This window comes from Podarcis erhardii, assembly GCF_964252035.2.
Source record: "Podarcis erhardii genome assembly, chromosome: 15".
In the NCBI taxonomy this organism is placed as follows: domain Eukaryota; kingdom Metazoa; phylum Chordata; class Lepidosauria; order Squamata; family Lacertidae; genus Podarcis; species Podarcis erhardii.
This window is the reverse complement of record NC_138505.1, coordinates 41,024,843-41,043,383: the sequence shown is the minus strand read 5'-3', so window position 1 is coordinate 41,043,383 and position 18,541 is coordinate 41,024,843. Positions and strand designations below refer to the sequence as shown.

The window sequence follows — 18,541 nt, the reverse complement described above, 5'->3', positions numbered from 1 at the left end:
TTTCCAGCCCCAGGAGGAGTACGGGGAGCTTTCGCACGACACACCTACACACTGCAGCTGACACACTAACAAGCTGCGACACACAGTTTGGAAAGCTCTGCTCTAAGATATAGCAAAATTGGCACCAGTATAAATAGTTCTTCAGAGGGGCAGCTACAAATTACAAGAAAGGAGATTCCGACTAAACATATTGGAAAACTTTCTGACAGTAAGAGCTGTTCAGCGGTGGAGCAGACTCCCATGAGAGATGGTGGACTCTCCTTCCTTGGAGGTTTTTAAGCAGAGGGTGGATGGCCATCTGTCATGGATGCTTTGGCTGAGATTCCTACATTGCAGGGAGTTGTACTAGATGACCATTGGGTCCTTTCCAACTCTAAGATTGTATGATTCTATGGACTTCTACTCCCATCATCCCTGACCACTGGCCAAGATGGCTGGGACTGAGGGGAGCTGGAAGTCCAACAGCATCAGGCGGGCCACTATACCCATTCTTTTTTAAGAAGAACTAAAAATGTGTTATTGTTTCTTTAATTACCATACAACAAGGTACAGCTTATACCCATGAACCTTACTTGGATACCTATTTGGACATACAGACAGACTTTATTCATTTATATGTTTAACTCAGGACTGATGGAATGTTTTTATTGTTAATGGCAGCTGATGGTACTTCTTTTTTCCTCTGTTATATTTAAAAAGAAAAGAAAAAAGAAAAATTACTATATATCTCAGATAAAACCCAAGTGTTAGGTTGTTCTCTTTATAGGATGGAATGGCAAAAGGAAAATGATGTCAAGTTCTAGCAAATTTTAACTGATAATTATTGCCTTAAAGTTGTTTTACAAGGGAAAATGTATTACCTAATGAGTTCCAGTTGAGCCTCTTGTAACCAGATCTGAAAACTCGCCAAAGTTCTTGTATCTGTTCATCCAGAAGCTGGGTCTCTGCTTCATTCAGTGTTCCTATTAATGCGTGATAGCGATCCAACATCTGTTTTATGCCATCAGTATATCTAAAGAAAGAGGCACAAGGAAACTGTTAAGAACTGCTTCATTCAGGCATCACCTCATCTTAAGATACTTGACAAAGACACATTTGAGTGGTTACAGGTGTGCCAATTTCACATCAGTTTGTCTCCAAAAGACAGATTTCTACACGCTTTGAGAAATCAGCACGCATTGAAGTGTCTAAAAATGGGTAACATCTGAAAGAACAGTCTTAAAGCCATCAAAATAAGCCTAATGTCAGCTCCCAGTGACTCTGCTGTAGATATTGCCTTTTTGGATATAGGGCAGTAGGAGTCTGCCACAGGAACCCTGAACACCTTACGCAATGGTGCAGTCTGAAAAAGCATCCCATCGGTCATGCAAAGAATGAGAACCTTTGTTGCTGAGACAGGAACAAAGGAAGCAGGAGAGCTCAAAGGTGCAACAAAAACAATGCATTCAGGTCCAAAGCATTTTTGAATCATAAGGCTCTTCTTCAGGGACAAATTAAATACATATCCTATCGGAAAGCATACAAGTTTGATTAAGTTGCTCCTACCAAGGATCATACAATCCAAATTATACTGGGTCTTAAAACATTGTTTCTAGTTAACTTTTAAGGTTTTTTCTTTTTTCCCATGCTGGTGCTTTCCCTCCTTCCTCAAGAAAAGAAACTATAGTTCCATTGCTTCTCTGGATGCCCCTTGCTCCCATTTAAGTTCCAAGCAGAGAAGGCAGAGGGGATCAGCCAGCAATACCAGTGTACCAGGTTCCAAGCCAGAGCTCTGTCTTTAAATTCTAAGTAGCTCTCAGCAAAGGTACTTAACAGGCCTGTGTTGCTACTGTATTTAAGTACTCAGATCAACAACATTCATCTTCCTTGGGAGTTTGCAGTGTGAGCTGTCCCAGGTCCTGCACACCCTGACCCAGTCTTAGCTTCCTAGAACCTTAATACCAGCAAAACACTGCTTGACTTTCTCTTTTCCCGACTGGATTCAACACTCTGTGGGCTCACAGCTTCATCACACCAGGGCCCTCCCAGAAAGGCACACAAAGGGCCAAAGAACTGATTGTACCCCTCCCCATCTCCGTCAGAGTGAAATAACAGCCCGTGTGTGGCAAAAAAATGCGACAAAATGTCATGGGAAAGGAACACTGGATTTACCATGAAGACTTATTCTGATCAATGAAGTGTGTTCTGGTGTTAGCTGCTCCTTCCACTTCTTCCAGTAGGCAGGTCCATGCAAATTAATAATATATCCCTTTAATGGGAGGACAACCCCCATCCCAAGATCTGGGACAAATGTAATCTGTCAGGGAACTGCCATCGGAGCCAGAGGAGGAGGGCGGGCTCCAGAGGGATGCCGGAGAGCGTCCCAGGAGGGAGAGAGGCAGCCCATCTGCGGGGGAAGGAAATCAGCGTAGCACCAGTGGAGAAGGGGGGCAGATGGGGGGATCGGTGAGGAGGCTCCATGACTCCTCGCCGGAGACCAGCGGGGAGAGCACGGGTCCTCCACTGCCCACACCCTCCCTGCGCAGAAGACTTCCGCGCAGGGAGAGTAGGCGGAGACTTGGCGTCAAAGAACTTCTTTGCTGGAAGAAGTTCAAGAAACGCCCACTGACGGATTCTGCCAGCGTTTGAGACAGCCACGGATGAGTGGCTGTCTGGACAGAAAGGGTTCACCCAGGTGACTCAGCCAGGTGTGGCGACGACTTACGCACGAGCGACCCCTAGAACCATTACATAATCAAAAAGAGGAATCTTCAAATTGTTCACCAAACTACCAAGGCCTGCCCTGTGGAACACCCTCTCATCAAATGTCCAAGAGATAAACTACTATATGACTTCCAGAAGAAATGTGAAGGCACTCCTGTATCAGGACGTTTTTATTGTTTGATGTTTCATTATGTTTTTTATACTCTGTTGGAATCTCCCCAGAGTAGCTGGAGCAACCCATTCATATGTGCATCATCATCATCACCATTCCATGTGCAGTGTATGCTACCTGACCAAGTTCTACTCAGTTATAAGCAGGCCTTCCTTTTCATAAGTGGCCTTGGAAGCTACCTTGCCCCTTGAAAATTCTCAGCGACTCTTAAGGACATTACATTGTGTGCAGTACTTAGCCATCTTTTCCCTTCTGGTGACAGTTGGGAGCAGCTATTATTACTTCTTCAACAGGGCAAGCCCAATATATTTTGCTGCCTGAGTTGAAGGATATGATGGTGCCCCACACTGAGTGATGACCTTATCCCATATATATCCCATAGGTCTCTTTCCTTCCAGTTGGAAACATACCAGAAGCCTGCTCCACAGTAATTTGGAGCAGGGCTTTCAGTGTGGCTGCCCCTATTCTGTAGGTTAGCGTTCCTGCCAAGTCACAATGCACTTTCCAGAAACAGTTGAATACTTTTTTTGTTCCATGGGCTTTCTCAGCTGGATGGAAAATGTCATGGGTGTCAACTTTGTTTTGTTTTTAAATTTGCCTTCTGTTTTTTTCTCATGCCATTTTAAAACTTTTTTTAAAAAAATATAGTTTGTACATTGCCTTGGAACTTAATTGGAAGGTGATTGATAAATACGAACAATAACAAATAATGCATACACATGTCCCTCTCAGAACCAGCTGCCCAAGGCAGACGCCCACTCTGCCTAGTAGTAGGCCCAGTCCTGCCCTTTGAACAACAGTTGAAAGCGTCAAAGAGGTGAATCTCTGCCTTTCCTGCCAAGACCAACCTGCTACTGAGCTGAGCAAGCAGCAAGCCAAAAACACAAAGATGGAGGAAATCTCCTCTCTAAGCCTGTGAGCACTGAGCAGGCAGGGCCAGAACTGAAAGGGCTTTCCACCAATTGAAGCAACAAAGTCTACCGATTTGCTTGACTCTACCAGAGGAAACAGGAGGAATGATTTGCAACAGAATGCTCTCCACCAATGAAGGAGAACCAACAGCCTCACCTTTGCATGTACTCTGACAAGAGTAGATTCACATGATATCCTTACCTAAGCAATTTGTCCTCCTGAAGGGCCACATTCCTGGCTATTTCAGGCACTGGAAATCCAAGTTGTTCCATATATTTTGTTTCATTGATTATCTCTCGAAGCTTGGGAGAAAAGTTAACTGTGAAACGAGTAGTTTTCTCTCCAGTGTCCATCTCTTCAGTACGTGGACTCTACATCCCAGAAGATCAACCACCACGGAAAGGAGGACAATGTGTCAAAACATAAACCAAAAGGGGAAAGAAATGTTGCCAAATAGAAACAGAAATTTATTAAACTGAAAATTATTATGCAAGATCCTTATCTTCCCAAGGATATGCAAAGGGCTGGAACAAGAAAAAAATTATAGCCACCTGCTCACGGGTCTCTGGATTAGCCTGAATAATAGCTCCAGAAGGATGAACTTTAGCAAGGAGAGTTTTTTTCAATAGAATTGGGAGTTTATCTTCTGTGTTATCTCTCCACTGGTCATATTTCAAATCTTCATATTCTTTCATTCTCTTTGCCACTTCAAGATATTTTTGTTTCACCTAAAATACCCCAGGTCAGACAAGAGAGCTTTTACTTTCTGCAGTTCATCTTTTCATTTTTATTCATTGAACATTCTTCTGTCTTGCTCTACATCCCAAAGCAAATCCCAGAGCAGCTTACAGAACAATGAAAACAAGAATGTTATTCAGCAACTTCCCATTCCAAAACAATGTACTTTGAACTTCCCAGTTCACTGAAATGCTGTTTCTGATATATACTAATGTGCATTATTATTCACTAGTAACAAAACTCCAGCCCACCTCCTTTCCACGCTCACTAGCCAGCAGCTCCTCTACTTCTTGGAATCGAACAATGGTGTGCTTTATGCGGTAGAAAAGAGTTCGGGCCCAGTAAATTGCTCCTGCCACTGGAGGGTGGTTTTTGCATAAAGGTGGGTTGGAAAGGTTACTGACGAATATGTTGTTAACTATCTCAACCTGTGAATTAAAAAAAAGAGATATTTATCATCTTACTAGGCAAAATTCTTTGTTTCATCATTAGCAACATCTAAAGATGCTACATGTCAGATTTCAGTAGGGTCAGGCTTCAGGCAGCCAAGATCCAGGAAGTGAGGGAGTCACCTCATACTCCAAATGGGGTCAGAAGTAGCTGCATGTCCAAAACAGGTTGGGACAAGTCCCAGAACATCAAACAAAGATCAGGAGGGCCAAAGTCAGGTGAGTAGACAGAGCTAGGCAGGGAGCAAGATCCAAGCTAGCAGTTAGGGAAAGGGAACCAGAACCTAGTGTCCTCAACCTAGGGGCTAGTTGCTCAGACTGAAGTGCAAGCACTGAGGCTTCAGACAGCCTGGTGGACATGGACTAGCTAGAACTGCAGTTTGGAGGGTACCTACAGAGCCTAGAGCTCACTCTGCCCAGTTTTCAGTGGTAGCTGAGCACTGGTGGGGCAGGAGTTAAGGTGGCAGAGTCTAACTACTGGATATGTTTGTTTCAGACACCCTCCCAGTACCTTACAATATATAACCTAGGCCCAAGGGATTTCAAAATTCTATTAACAGAACTGACCATTTCCCATACACTATCTATATAAAAAGCCACATTTTTTGAGGCTTTTTAAGCTCTGAGAAAGATCTGGGGGGAATCACCATCTTCGGAAGTTTTTGTGCCATGCTGTTGCTGCAGAGGAACTGCCTTGTCCCAAAATGCAACCCCTCAATTACTCTTAGTAGAGAAACAAGACTCTCCCCCCCCCCGACAGAGTCCCAGAGCATTTTGATAGGTGTGTGTAGTTGCTTGAGTGTCTCAGTGCCTATTTGAATTGTGCCTATGTCATCTATATCAACAAGATATACCACTCACTCATATGCTCTTATTACTAGTGCTTTAATGTGATTTTTAAACAAACAAACAAAGGGTGACTACTTCCCTGTGAGCAAAGAAATCCAGGAAAGTCACCCCTGTTGTTAATTATTATGGTATCAAGACCAGTCTCACCACTGGGGGAGTCCTTAAGATTGATGCAGCTAAGAGAAAGGAGGCCTCAACATCCGTGGCTGTTGATGCGAAGCAGCTTGGGTGGGGCTCTGTTGTTTCCCAGCTTCCCAACACAGCAGGTAGCTGGTGTTTACCCAGGGAGAGAGGTGCTACTGCTTAACATGCAAGGCAGGATAGGGAATAAGAAGGGAGTCACCAGTCTCAGCAGCTCCTGCATAAAACCTTGAGGTGAGATGCTATTTCACAAAGGGCACCAAAAGATCTAAGGAGTCATGGCTGGAAAGGAACAGCAAATACCTCTTTACAATACTGTGCCAAAATGTCATTGAATTTCATCATCATCTGCTTATTAATGGCCTCTCGAGAGCGGATGTGTTTGAAGTTTAAGAGCATGTCAAAAGCAGCTTCCGCTGAACGAAGAGTCTTAAAAGAATCATCAATGAAGCTCTTTGCTTCTTTTTCTATATCCTAAAAATTAAGAAAGGGAAGTTAACAAGGGGGGCATTCTCATTTATCAATGGCAGGCATGGCAGGCAGTCCTAACGCAATAAAATAACCCCTCAGGTTTCCAAACGCCATACTAAATGCAAACTGCTCTTTCACAGATCACTTCATAGAAGGACTGAAGGGGCTTGTAGGTCAAATTCTTATTGTTCATGGGTTCTAGCAGGAAGACAAGGGGTTCTAGTGAGTAGCTAGAAAAATACAAATCAAAGCTTCTGCTCCTTACCAAAACTTCCATTTTAAATTCCTCCATAACTATCTTCCATTGAGTTGCACATCTGATGTTGAAAGGCTCAAAGGTCAGAACCTCCATAGGACTGACAAGACCGTCAACTCGTCGCAAGACTTCATCAATGCGCTTTGGATCCCCAGTGACAGCTTTCAGTTCAGGACCAAAGATGTTGTAAAACTCTTCCATAACCTATTAGGGTACAAAAAAAGCTGATGTGTAGGCAGATATAATTTCTAGTGGCTTTCAATTTGTGCTTTATTTTTCCCAGAAAGGAAGATGGGAACTGAGCTAGTCTGAGAAGCCAGACAAGAAACCCAGAGAGTTTCTGGTTAAGGATCGGCCATCAAGCAGCTGACAAAAACTGTCTGAGTGCTGTGAAATTGTCACTTGAAGTAACTAAGAAGTTGTTTCAGCAGCAAGACAAATGATCCTGAAGCACAGGCACAGGTCTAGCTAGGTCTATACACGATGCAGAAAGTGGTGACTGAATGAATTGTATCACCTCAGCCAACAGGTAAGGGATAGCACTCTCCCAAGCAAAGAAAAAAACTTACTGCAAACAGAAACTAGCCTATCCTTTTTGCCTGCTGGGCTCCTTTTCTGCTTCTATGGAGGGTTTTTTTGTTTGTGTGCACATGATTTTTTTTTAAAAAATTGCATCCTTACAAACTATGAAATGTTTTTATTTATTTTTTAAAAAAATATGTAATGAAGAAAAGGAGAAGAAGGGGATGGGATACAAGGGAAAAGAAGGTGGGAGAAGAATGCACAAGTATATTTATGACAACAAAAAGGAGGTACGGATTAGATAATAACAAATGCACTTCATTTAACAAAATTTATATACCTTTTGATTGTAATAAAACCTGTAAAGTGATTCACTCTTTTAAAAAACAGAAGATAATTAAAATAAACAGTAAGCTAAAAAGAGATTAAAACATGTGTCAACACTCTACATTTCCGAGTTGGCTTGCCAGCACACAAAGATGTATTAAGCAGGCACCGAAAGGAGTATGGCAAAAGAGCCTGCTGCATGTCAACAGGCAGGGAGTTCCAAAGTGTAGGGGCTGCCACACTGATAGATCAATTTATTGCAAGTAGAGAATGAGTATTATGTAGCACCTGTAATTGTAGCAGTTCTGCAGACCGAAGCAGTTGCATGGACATATTCAACACTCAAAAGATGCAAAAGATGTGAGGAAAACCTGTGCGTCTTTGGAGCTCTGAGTGTGTCTTGAAACTCAAGCACACATTAGGAGACCTTAGACTGGGCTCAACAAATGATGTAAAGAAAACCCTATTCTTCAGTAATTCATGCATGCTCTTACCTGCAATATGTTATAGAGGTCTTGACAGATTATGGCCATATAATCTGTTTTTTCAAATAAACGCTTCCTGTCAAATTCCCATCGTGCGTCTCTTCCTGAAGCTTCAATTTTGGCACGGATGTCAAAGTAGGACTCCTTCCAAATTTCAAGGGTCCGTTTGGCTTCTATCATTTTGGTTTTTGCAAGTTGCCTGTCTTCCCTATGAGCCCATAAAAAAGCACGGGGGAAAATTGATCCAAAATTCAAAAAGAAAAGACAGCCATATTCAACACTCAAAAGATTCAATGTATTTCTTGCCTTTCATCATAGAAACTAATAACCTTTGGACCCTGGCACTACAAAAAATGGCATGTTGTGCTATGCAGTGGGTGTAACTCTAAACAATGGTCTAGAGATGAGGCAGGTAAGTGATGAAAAACCAGATTTACACTGCAACACACATTCCTGAGGATGGCTCCTGATCTGCAGGGAGTCACACTCAACCTGGGTGTGCAAAGTAACTGGTGCAAGGTCCTGAGAACAAGACTTTAGCTTAGTTTACAGAAGGAAATGCCACATACTTGAACAAAGTCCGTAAATCCACAACCTTGCAGACCCTTGCCGAGATCTCCCAGGCAATCCTTTCCATTAGGGGGATCATCCTTTCATCCTTGTTGTAGTGCCGTGAAATAATCCACACCATTCTCAAGGCATTCATCAGTGAGGGAATTGTATCCAAGACAATGTTGAAGCCAGTGCCGTGTGTTAAATTCTGTTGAGTCAATGGCAAATATTGTAAAAAAAAATATCAGTATGAAGGAATAGGACACATGTTTTTGGAAACATAAAATGAGGTACAGCCCAAAGAATGGAAAAGGAAAAGGGTAGGGAGTGCATAGTAGGGTCACTGAGGGCCCCCAACAGAAAGGTTCTACTGAATTAATTAAACATATCCAAGATGGTAGCTGATCAGGAACACTACTCGGGAGAAAGGGCGTCTCCTTATTTCATCTCCAAAGGCTTTGAGCAGCCTTGGGGCTGCTTGGCTGCACCATACTGAGTCTCTAATACTGTTGTCACTATTTACAAACTCTGTCCAGGAAGTGATGCAGGCTATTCCAATACATAAAAGGGGGGAAGTTGTTGGTACCCTTAATTGCATCTCCAGGTTGTTGTTTTTTTAGAGGTGATACATGAGATGGTTTGCAAGCAAATGGCCCTAGATTCAGTTCCTGGTAGCACCAATGATTTAAGACAAAGGCCCTTTGCTACAAGAAGCAGCTGCTATTGCTCCTTGTTGATAATAGAGTGTTGTTGGCTGTGTTTGCACTCTGCAATAAGCCATTAACCATAGCTTACTGTGCAGTCCCTCTTTGCCCCTCCATGAATATGCAGAGGCAGCAAACAATGAACCATCCAAACCAGGAATTGTGCTTTGTTTTGCTTAAACAAAGCACGACTAGTAAGCCAAGAATAAACCTTAGTGTGCCACCATAGCTTGTTTGGAGGGAGCCAAACCACAATCCCTGGTTGGCTCATAACACCAAGCTAGAGGAATGTGACTTCTTTCCTCTCATTGCTAGTAGACAGGAGCAAAGGGGGCACGTTTGGCAAAGCATGTTTTATGGCTTACTGTGATGTACAAATGAGTCATCATGAGGTGTTAAAAAAATTATGAACTCTGTATCCAAAACTTTTGGACATTGTTGGTCAGTGCCCTGCTGCTACTGAATCTTACATATACAGCTGATAAAAACCTACCTTTAGGTGTCGTTCAAGAGTAGAAAGGAACCTCACATTATCAACTGCCTCCACATGGTGCTTGCAGAGCTCATTTATGACTATCTGCAAGCTATCCACAATTGCTATGTTAGCTGCCGTGAGCACTTCCAAGACCTTTTTGACTAAGGGCAGTTTGAGCTGCTGAGTGAGGGCACTCAACGTAGCATTTCTCTCTCGCCACAGGTCAATCTCAGCTAGTGGGCCATTCCCCTGAGGATGAAAGGAACTAAGATGAGACCAGGTACTTTGGAATAAAGGCAGACACATCACACAAACTCTGATCAGTAAGCCTGCAGGGTGTTTTTCCCATGGACCCATATACTGCAACATTTTTGTGTCCAGCCGGTAGCACACAGGGAAGCAAGCTGTATAGTAAAACAACTACAACAGGGCGGTCCAACCTCTGAAACCAAATGAGCCACAAAAGTCCTTTGACACAGAACCTGGGGGCCACACACAAAATTAAATTTCCATATCAGTAAATTAAAATGTTTGCAATATAGTTAATATACACAATTAATGTATTTAATTAAATATAAATATTTAAATACAAATTAATATATTGAATTACATACACAATTTAATATATTTATTGATTACACAGATTTAATACAAAACAGACGCATGCGCTTTTGTTAACAACACAGGCATCAATAAGATGTTTGAGCTAGAGAATTCTTCACAAGTTGATCAATGCCTTGAGGTTAATTGTTGACATCCACAGGCAACTCTCAAGTGAATTGTCTGCTAAATTGTTTCAAGTTTTGGACTTTATGAAGTTCACAGAAACCCACCCAAAGCGCAAACTTCTCTGTATTACAAAAAAGAAAGCGAAGTATTCCATACTGAAACATACACAGATATCTACCCACTCCACACTTCTCCTCTGCATTGTTTGCTCCCTGGGGGGCTCTGGTGCTCTGGAGCCCTGGGGACACAGCTATGCTCCAAGTGTGCTCAAGAGCGCAGACTGGTGGCTCCACAGAGCTCCTCCAGCAGCAGAGCAGCAGCAGCCTGCCTTAGGCCACCAGCCTGGCTGTGCTGCCCTGGCAGAGGCAGAGGGTGGGGAGCTGGAGGGCCGCCAAAAACAGCCTCGAGGGCCACATACAACCCAATGGGCCATGTGTCTGACCACTCTGAGCTACACAATACATACAGACATATTCACTTCTAGTCATTTCACCTCAAAAATGGAACAAATAAAACCAGAAAATGAAGGTCATAGAGCTGGAAAAGGCATAACTATGGGTCCTCAAATTTGGAATGCCCACTGGACCACTTGATAGTATCATTTAGGTGACAGCTTTTAAGAACTGATAATATCAACTCGAGAGCAGTTTTTTATTTTTACTGTCTGTTTGGACAATTACTGCTTTGTTAGTTTATATGTGTGTTTTTATTTTTCTGTTTTTATTGTATTTTTACTTTCTCTTACTACTTTGCTAGCTGTCCTAAGTTGCAAGACATAATTCGTGCAAATGAAATAGATCTGTCAATGGCCATAAACCTTGAAAAGTAAACCGAACCTCTACATTTAGAAAGGAGCTTCAGGCACTTACCATGAAAGTTCTTTGTGGTTTGGGTTGAACAAGACATCCATTAGAATGTCAGTCAGTCAATCCAGTCAGAAGGGCGGGGTATAAATGTTACTACTATTCCTACTACTAGTTAACTCCCTCTATTGCCTAATATGGCAGGGAAACTGTATGATAGGTTTTTAACCAGGTGCTGGTGCTGGTCCTATGAGCGCCTCCTCTAGACAGAAAAGTGCTGAGAAGATGTCCCCCTTTACATATCAGGTCCAGAAAGAAGCAAAAGAGGGAAACCCCTCCACTTTTGAGGAAGCCTAGCACAAGCTAGAGTGACTTAGGGCAATAAATCAGGGTGTCTTTGCATTTGCTGAAGATGCAACAGGTCCAGGAGTTTCAAAGCACTCCTAGAAGCTCTGAAACGCTATCTGTGAAATAAACATCTGGGTTTACCAATTGGCAGCTCAGGAAGTCTGCAGCAATACTGACTGTGTTCTTGATGTATTTGAGGTAAAAGAAAGAAGTATAAAAAGCTGAGAAGCTGCTTGGAAGTGTTGCTGTCCTGGTTGAAAGTGGGAAAAGAGCTGGAGGAGGAACTCATCGGATTAGCATCTGGTTAAAAATCAACCACACAGTTTCCCTGCCTTTCTATGTTAACCCATCCTCAGACACCTAAGACAGAGAAACAATAAACCTCAGAATATCAGATGCTAGGAACAGACCACAGGAGAAGGGGTGTTACCATCTTGCCTGCTTGTGGGCTTCCCAGCAGACCTAACTGGCCACTGGGAAAACAGAATGCTGAAATAGATTACCTGGGGGACCTTTTTCAGAAGCTCTTCATCTGCTGAGGATATCAACGTGAGCCAATTGGCTGCAAGTGTCTCCAGTGTATCAACCACATCCCGATCATTGGCAAGGTCATTCACATCACCATCTAAGCTTATGGTTGGCATTTCTAACTTAATTTCCCCTGTTGAAAGAAAACATTATTAGTTACAGTAAAAATGTCCCAATCATTAATGAAATAGACAAGAATATTCCCTAGCTTGTCGGTTTCATCAGAAAGCAGAGAAGACATGGCATTATAGATTATACTGACAAGTCTCTTCTTGAACCTTCTAAATTTCTCCAGAGAGCAAAGAATGGAGAAAAGGTGAAGGTAATAAATTTGGGTGAAGCTAGGCTTGCCATATTTCAAACACTGAAAATCCGGACAGAAAAGTTGTTGAGCTTATGACTGCAGTATTCCAGATGTGTCTGGGAAATTCCAGGCATATGGCAACCCTAGGTGATACCAACAAGCATTTCCTCCTACACATACTTTTGTACAGAGAAGAGATTAAAATATATAAAAAGGAGAGTGAAGAATAGGGAGAATGCACCTATGCCCATTTTTACACAAACAGCGCTGGAAGATTAGAATGCAGCTGAAAATCCATCTTCCTGAATGTCCAACAGCTGGTTTTGAAACTGGATACAAACTCATTTTTGCATTTCACACATTTACACCACCCAACCAGTAGTGCTTTAAGAAGCCCACATAAGATCAAACTGAGACTTACCTTCTATCTGCTGTATGGTTCTCTGAATGTGGCTTAGGAATTTCTGCATATTCATCAAGAACTCATTCCTTAGGCTATGCAAGCTGTCCAATGCTTCTGGTGATGTTTTTTTCTTCACAACAGGCTGAGCATCTTCACCTTCTGCCTTTTCTGGTTCTGGGTGAGGAATGGACTCATCCATATCATATTGGTTATGACACATTGCAGGCAGAAAGACCTGAAAATACAAGCATGTTTTGTTTAACTGTGTTCTATTTGCTTTCATTTAAAATATAATGGCTAAATTCATTTGTAACTTTGAAACAGTTAAAAGCAAAAAGTTAGAAAGCTATTGCCTCAGGCAATCCTAGTTGCCATTGGATCCAGTTATAGCTGCTGCTATGTGTGAAAGTAATGACAATCCATCTTCTCTGGAGGAAGAGGGGACAGCTAGCCCAGCATTATTGATATAGGTCTAATACATATCAGAAGATAGTCCCACTATGTTATTTCCAGGGGAGTTTGTGCAAAAGAAGCAACTCTAGGGTGTCTTCTTAGGCTGCATGCAGTCAGTGGAAGGTCCCCCGCCCCCAATGAACTCTGCTCTTCCTTTCATAACTTCACTCCCGTAAAAACACATATTCAGACTATGGATCCTGATTGCCCTTTCTTATTCTCTTCAGGGGAGTGGCCCACCTTTTTCTCCCTCTTCTTCAAGTGCCTGACATGTTTATTTTTTAAAAAAATCACTTTAGGGTTTTACCCTGTTTGTCCCTCCACAGAGGCGTAGCAAGGTCAGGTGGTACCTGGTGTGGAAATTTTATGTCACCCCCCCACACACACACACACATCAACAGCTCAGGGTAGGCTTGGGAGTCGCGGGCAGGTGGCACGCGGAATGTCACCCCCCTCAGCGATGGCACCCAGGGCGGTCCAACCCCACCGCACCCCCCTTCCTACGCCTCTGTCTTTCCCTCTCTGTATAAAACCATTTCTTGTTGTTGATTAAAAACTGGAGCTTGGAAATTGAAACAGCATTTTTCTTTGCTTAAGAGAAGTTTCCTGGGATAAAATAGCTGTCAGGAGGGGGAGGAGTCCATAATGGGCTCTTCCTGCTTCTTCCTGCTATTTTGTCTGAGACTCAATGTGTTTCTCTCCATCATTTGTGATAGGTTGAACCAAGAACTTTTTTCTGCAACAAAGTATGGTGAGGTCACCACTGGTCAAACACATAACCCAGACCAGTTAGCATAGAAAGCTACATGCCATCATCTGGGGGGCTTTTCTACTTTAAATGCTATGTAAACTCTGGTCTATTTTTAAAAAATGATGCTTAAATTATTATAAACCTTTACCTTGGAGTCACTCACTCTCAAACCCACTCATGACTGCTTGGGCTAATATCCAACTTACAAGTTTTGAATTACATCTAAAAATGGTAGTTCACTAAAATGAGTTGCTGATAAGGTAGTCACCAGAAATATATTGAAATTTTGTATGAGGTTTGAAGGGAGTGTCTATAGCACAGGAGCCAACTCCTATGGGCCGAGGTCCCTTCGCCCCCCCAATAAAATATTTGAGGGGGCTGGGCCCCAAAGTTGATGGGCACTGCCATTCAAATAGCCACATCTTGTAATCAATTGACCACATCTTGTAATCAATTATGTGGGGCAGGGCTTACATGCCCCCCCCCTATTTTATTCATGTTGGCATCCCTGGTCTATAGCAAGCATTTCCCCCATTGCTGTCACACCACACTAATAATGTGCTATGATTGATGAATGTAGAATTATAATTGTTTATTCAGCTATTACTTCTCTTGAAACCACTACCTTTACCTCACAGCTCGAGTGATTTCTATTATCACATGCATTTTCTATGATTCTGTATAAAGAGTCATTAAATTCTGTAGAAAACCTGTGGACTCAAGATCACTGAGTTTGCAGCACCTCGGTCTCAGGGGTGGGGGAGCTATTTTTGAAAAAGAAATTTAAAAACAAACAAAAACTTTCACCAGTGCAAAAAGCTGCTTCAGCATCATGAGGGTATGGCCATTCAGTATGCCGTACTCCAGTACTTCCGGCAGGACGTCCTTCGCTTCAGCCAAGTCATTAGGTTCACTAACGGTTTCTAAGCAGCAAAAGAAGGCAAGGATTTGTTTAAAGAAATATTCTAACCCAACACTCCCGGTAAGTTCAGGAAAATCATGTGCCTTCTGGGACACTACTACATCCAAAAACAGCAGGTGAGCTTTTCTTTCTGCACACAGAAAACCAGCTAGCCTAGCCTAGATGTTTTATGCCTGGTATGCCAACTCCCCAAGGGCAGGCATATTATTTATTTATTTTATTTATAAAGAATCATTTAAGCTGCATGTCTAGTGTTATGAACTCCTCAGGATTGTTTCCAACAACTTAATACTGTACAACTATTTATAGGAATGCACTCAAAGACCATCTACATGCCTAGGAAAGTGTGTAGCTCTTCCACTGGTGGTAATGAGAGCTTTTTACTCAAAGTCTAACTGCAGTACAAGATTGTGGTGGGGGAAAGAAGGTTAAATAAAAATTGAGGCACCTCACACCTGTAATTAATAAAGAAACAACTACTACTTCTACAAAATACATTGTTAGGCCTTTTCGCTAGCACACTGGTTCCTATTTTAAAAAACAAACAAACAACCCATGTATTTATTCTTTTCCATAGATCTCCATTTTACAAACAGTGACAACTTTAGCAAACTTCAAAGCAGAATGCCTGGTTTATCAGTACCTATTTGCAGTACTCTAGTTCCCACACAAGCGTAGTCACCTGTAATGAATCCACTAGCATATATCCTTGCGTGTGTTCATTCTTTCATTGACAAACTTTTAAGAAGTAGCTGTTCCAACATCTCATTATTTTTTAAATTTTTTAGTTTTTGCTGCAGGGAATTATAAATCTGCAGCCAGTGCTACTTGGAATGAAGATAAACTTTCTGATCCAGTCTTTAGATTACATACCACCATAGGCACACACTCAGGATAAGGATGGTTTGCTCATGGCAGGCAGGCTTTCTCCCAGGAAGACATTTGTTTGCCAACACAAGGAATATTATTGACATTTTAGAACTTCTGCAAACAAATATTAATACAAGAGCAGGGCTAATATTTATAGATGCGGAGAAGGCCTTTGACAATATTTCTTGGAAGTTTATGAAGAAAAACTTGGAAGGGATGGGAGTGGGACGGGGATTTGAAAATGGGATAGATGCAATCTATTCAGAACAAAAGGCCAAATTGATAGTTAACAATGTGGTGACAGAAGAGTTTAAAATTGAAAAAGGAACACGACAAGGTTGCCCTATTTCCCCTCTGTTATTTATTTCGGTCCTGGAGGTGCTCCTGAATATGATTAGAGGGGACCAGTTGGTGGAAGGAATTCAGGTCGGAGCGAAACAATATAAACTTAAGGCTTTTGCAGATGACCTAGTTTTGACCTTACAGGAGCCAGAATCTAGTACAAAAAGGGCATTACAATTGATTCAAGACTTTGGTCGGGTGGCGGGATTTAAACTAAATAAACAAAAAACTAAGGTACTGGAAAAAAATTTGACAACTTCAGAGTCAGAAAGGTTTCAGAAAGAGACAGAGTTAAATGTGGTTAAAAAAGTAAAATATCTAGGGGTGAACATAACAGCAAAGAATCTGAGTTTATTTAAGGACAATTATGAAAAGTGCTGGTCAGAAATCAAGAGGGACTTAGAAAGTTGGTCAAGACTGAAACTTTCCTTGTTGGGCCGAATTGCTGCTATAAAAATGAATGTATTGCCAAGGATGCTGTTTCTTTTCCAGACTCTACAGATTGTGGACAAAATGGAGTGTTTCCGGAGGTGGCAAAGAGATATCTCTAAATTTGTCTGGCAGGGCAAAAAGCCCAGAATTAAGTTTAAAATACTAACTGATGCTAAAGAAAGAGGGGGGTTTGCCCTGCCAGACTTAAGGTTGTACTATGAATCAGCAGCTTTTTGCTGGCTGAAAGATTGGCTGCTTCTTGAAAACACTGATGTTTTAGATTTGGAAGGATTCAACAATGCTTTTGGATGGCATGCATATTTGTGGTATGACAAGGTCAAGATTCACAAGAATTTCAAGAACCATATTGTAAGGAAAGCAGTGTTTAATATCTGGACAAAATATAAAGACTTATTAGAAAATAAGACCCCGAGGTGGTTATCACCTATGGAAGCTAAAGCAGTGAAGCCGTGGAAGAAATTCAAGGACTATCTACAAAAACATTGTAAACTATATGAGTGCTAAGAAGGATGAGAGATTTGAAAATAACAGGGCCCATAAAGTTAGTTGATAAGATTATGAGAATGAGTGAATTTTACGAGAAAAATAAATTTTGAATAAACATTGTGTTAAAATTAGGTATTTAAGACCTAGATAAAAATATTCAAAGTTAGGGACAAAACATTGGAAATGTGTATAATAAGAATTGAAACAAGGTGACAAGTTGCTGGCTAAAGTTTTATAAATTTGGAATGCAAGAGCGGGAGATGTGAGGAAGTCCAAAAGATGAAGAAAAGATGGGTATTACAAGATGTTAAATTTTATGTTTGTTCTTTTTTCTGTCTATTATCTGTTTATTCTGTCTTTTCTCTACTGTATCAACAAAACTCTTAATAATTTTTTTTTTTTTTTTAAGGATGGTCTGCTCATGGTTCACAAACTACACTTTGGCAATCAAATATCAATAGGCTAACTAGGTAGGATTCTGACTTTATGGTTCTCTGACCTATAAAATAATATATAAGACAGATCAGATGATATCTACTGTGGCAGTTGATCGGAATCTAATGCAAGTGTAGGGAATCTTTGGCCCTCCATATGTTGCTGAACTATAACTCCCAGCTATGCTGGTTGGAAAGCTAATAGAAGTTGGAGTGCAGCAACATCTGGTGGGCGAAAGGTTCCCCACTCCTGATCTAATGCTGGATTGCTGGATGATTAGCTATAGCCACGCAATAATTTCTCATCCTTAAACCTTAAATAACAGCAGCAACAAAAAGCCTTAAAAACCCCCTCAAAGCAATTCATTAGAATCCCTGATTTCTAGGAGTTGGGATACAGATATGTATTTGTATATGAAAGATCTCCTAGCTGAGGCTCACGAGGAGCAGTTGTTAGGTGTCATTGCCTTGGCTCCCATCTTTATCCCTTCTTACCCTGGCCTCTCCCTCCTTCATTCAACCTCAAAACCAGAAACTTGTTGGAGCAGAGACCTGTATTTGTTGCTTATGTGATACACCTCCACCTCCACCAGTTATACTGTGTTAATAAAAATAAATCATTTTGTTGCTTTTATTCTTGTAATAATGATTATATTTGATAAGGGCTGGCAGGACTGAAAAAATGGATGTATGTACAGTATGTGTTGTACAGGAGACGAAATGACAGAGGAGTAATCATTTATCAAGTGTGGCTGGTAATGATAATAATAATAATAATAATAATAATAATAATAATAATAATAATAATAATAATATAAAAATAAAAATAAATTATTTATATCCCACCCTCCCCAGCCAAAGCCGGGCTCAGGGCGGCTAACAACAATCAAATAATCCAACATTCTAAAAACATTTCATTATAAGAATGAATTAAAATCAAATTAATGGCAACCGTCAAG

The 18,541-nt window shown here is 41.4% G+C and overlaps 1 protein-coding gene across 2 annotated transcripts in view; it reads right to left on the bottom strand.

Annotated features, from left to right (window-relative positions):
* The window catches only part of DNAH10 (dynein axonemal heavy chain 10), a 124,031-nt gene that overhangs the window by 97,376 nt on the left and 8,114 nt on the right, over nucleotides 1-18,541 (bottom strand). For both annotated transcript variants that reach the window (XM_081841542.1, XM_081841543.1), the window contains 12 exons: nucleotides 14,883-14,998; nucleotides 12,890-13,106; nucleotides 12,140-12,297; nucleotides 9,775-10,005; nucleotides 8,595-8,785; nucleotides 8,035-8,233; nucleotides 6,701-6,895; nucleotides 6,268-6,438; nucleotides 4,777-4,953; nucleotides 4,339-4,515; nucleotides 3,989-4,158; nucleotides 861-1,012 (listed from right to left, as the gene is read on the bottom strand). In XM_081841542.1, the coding sequence (XP_081697668.1) occupies nucleotides 861-1,012; nucleotides 3,989-4,158; nucleotides 4,339-4,515; nucleotides 4,777-4,953; nucleotides 6,268-6,438; nucleotides 6,701-6,895; nucleotides 8,035-8,233; nucleotides 8,595-8,785; nucleotides 9,775-10,005; nucleotides 12,140-12,297; nucleotides 12,890-13,106; nucleotides 14,883-14,998 (2,154 nt within the window). The remainder of the gene's footprint in view (nucleotides 1-860; nucleotides 1,013-3,988; nucleotides 4,159-4,338; nucleotides 4,516-4,776; nucleotides 4,954-6,267; nucleotides 6,439-6,700; nucleotides 6,896-8,034; nucleotides 8,234-8,594; nucleotides 8,786-9,774; nucleotides 10,006-12,139; nucleotides 12,298-12,889; nucleotides 13,107-14,882; nucleotides 14,999-18,541) is intronic.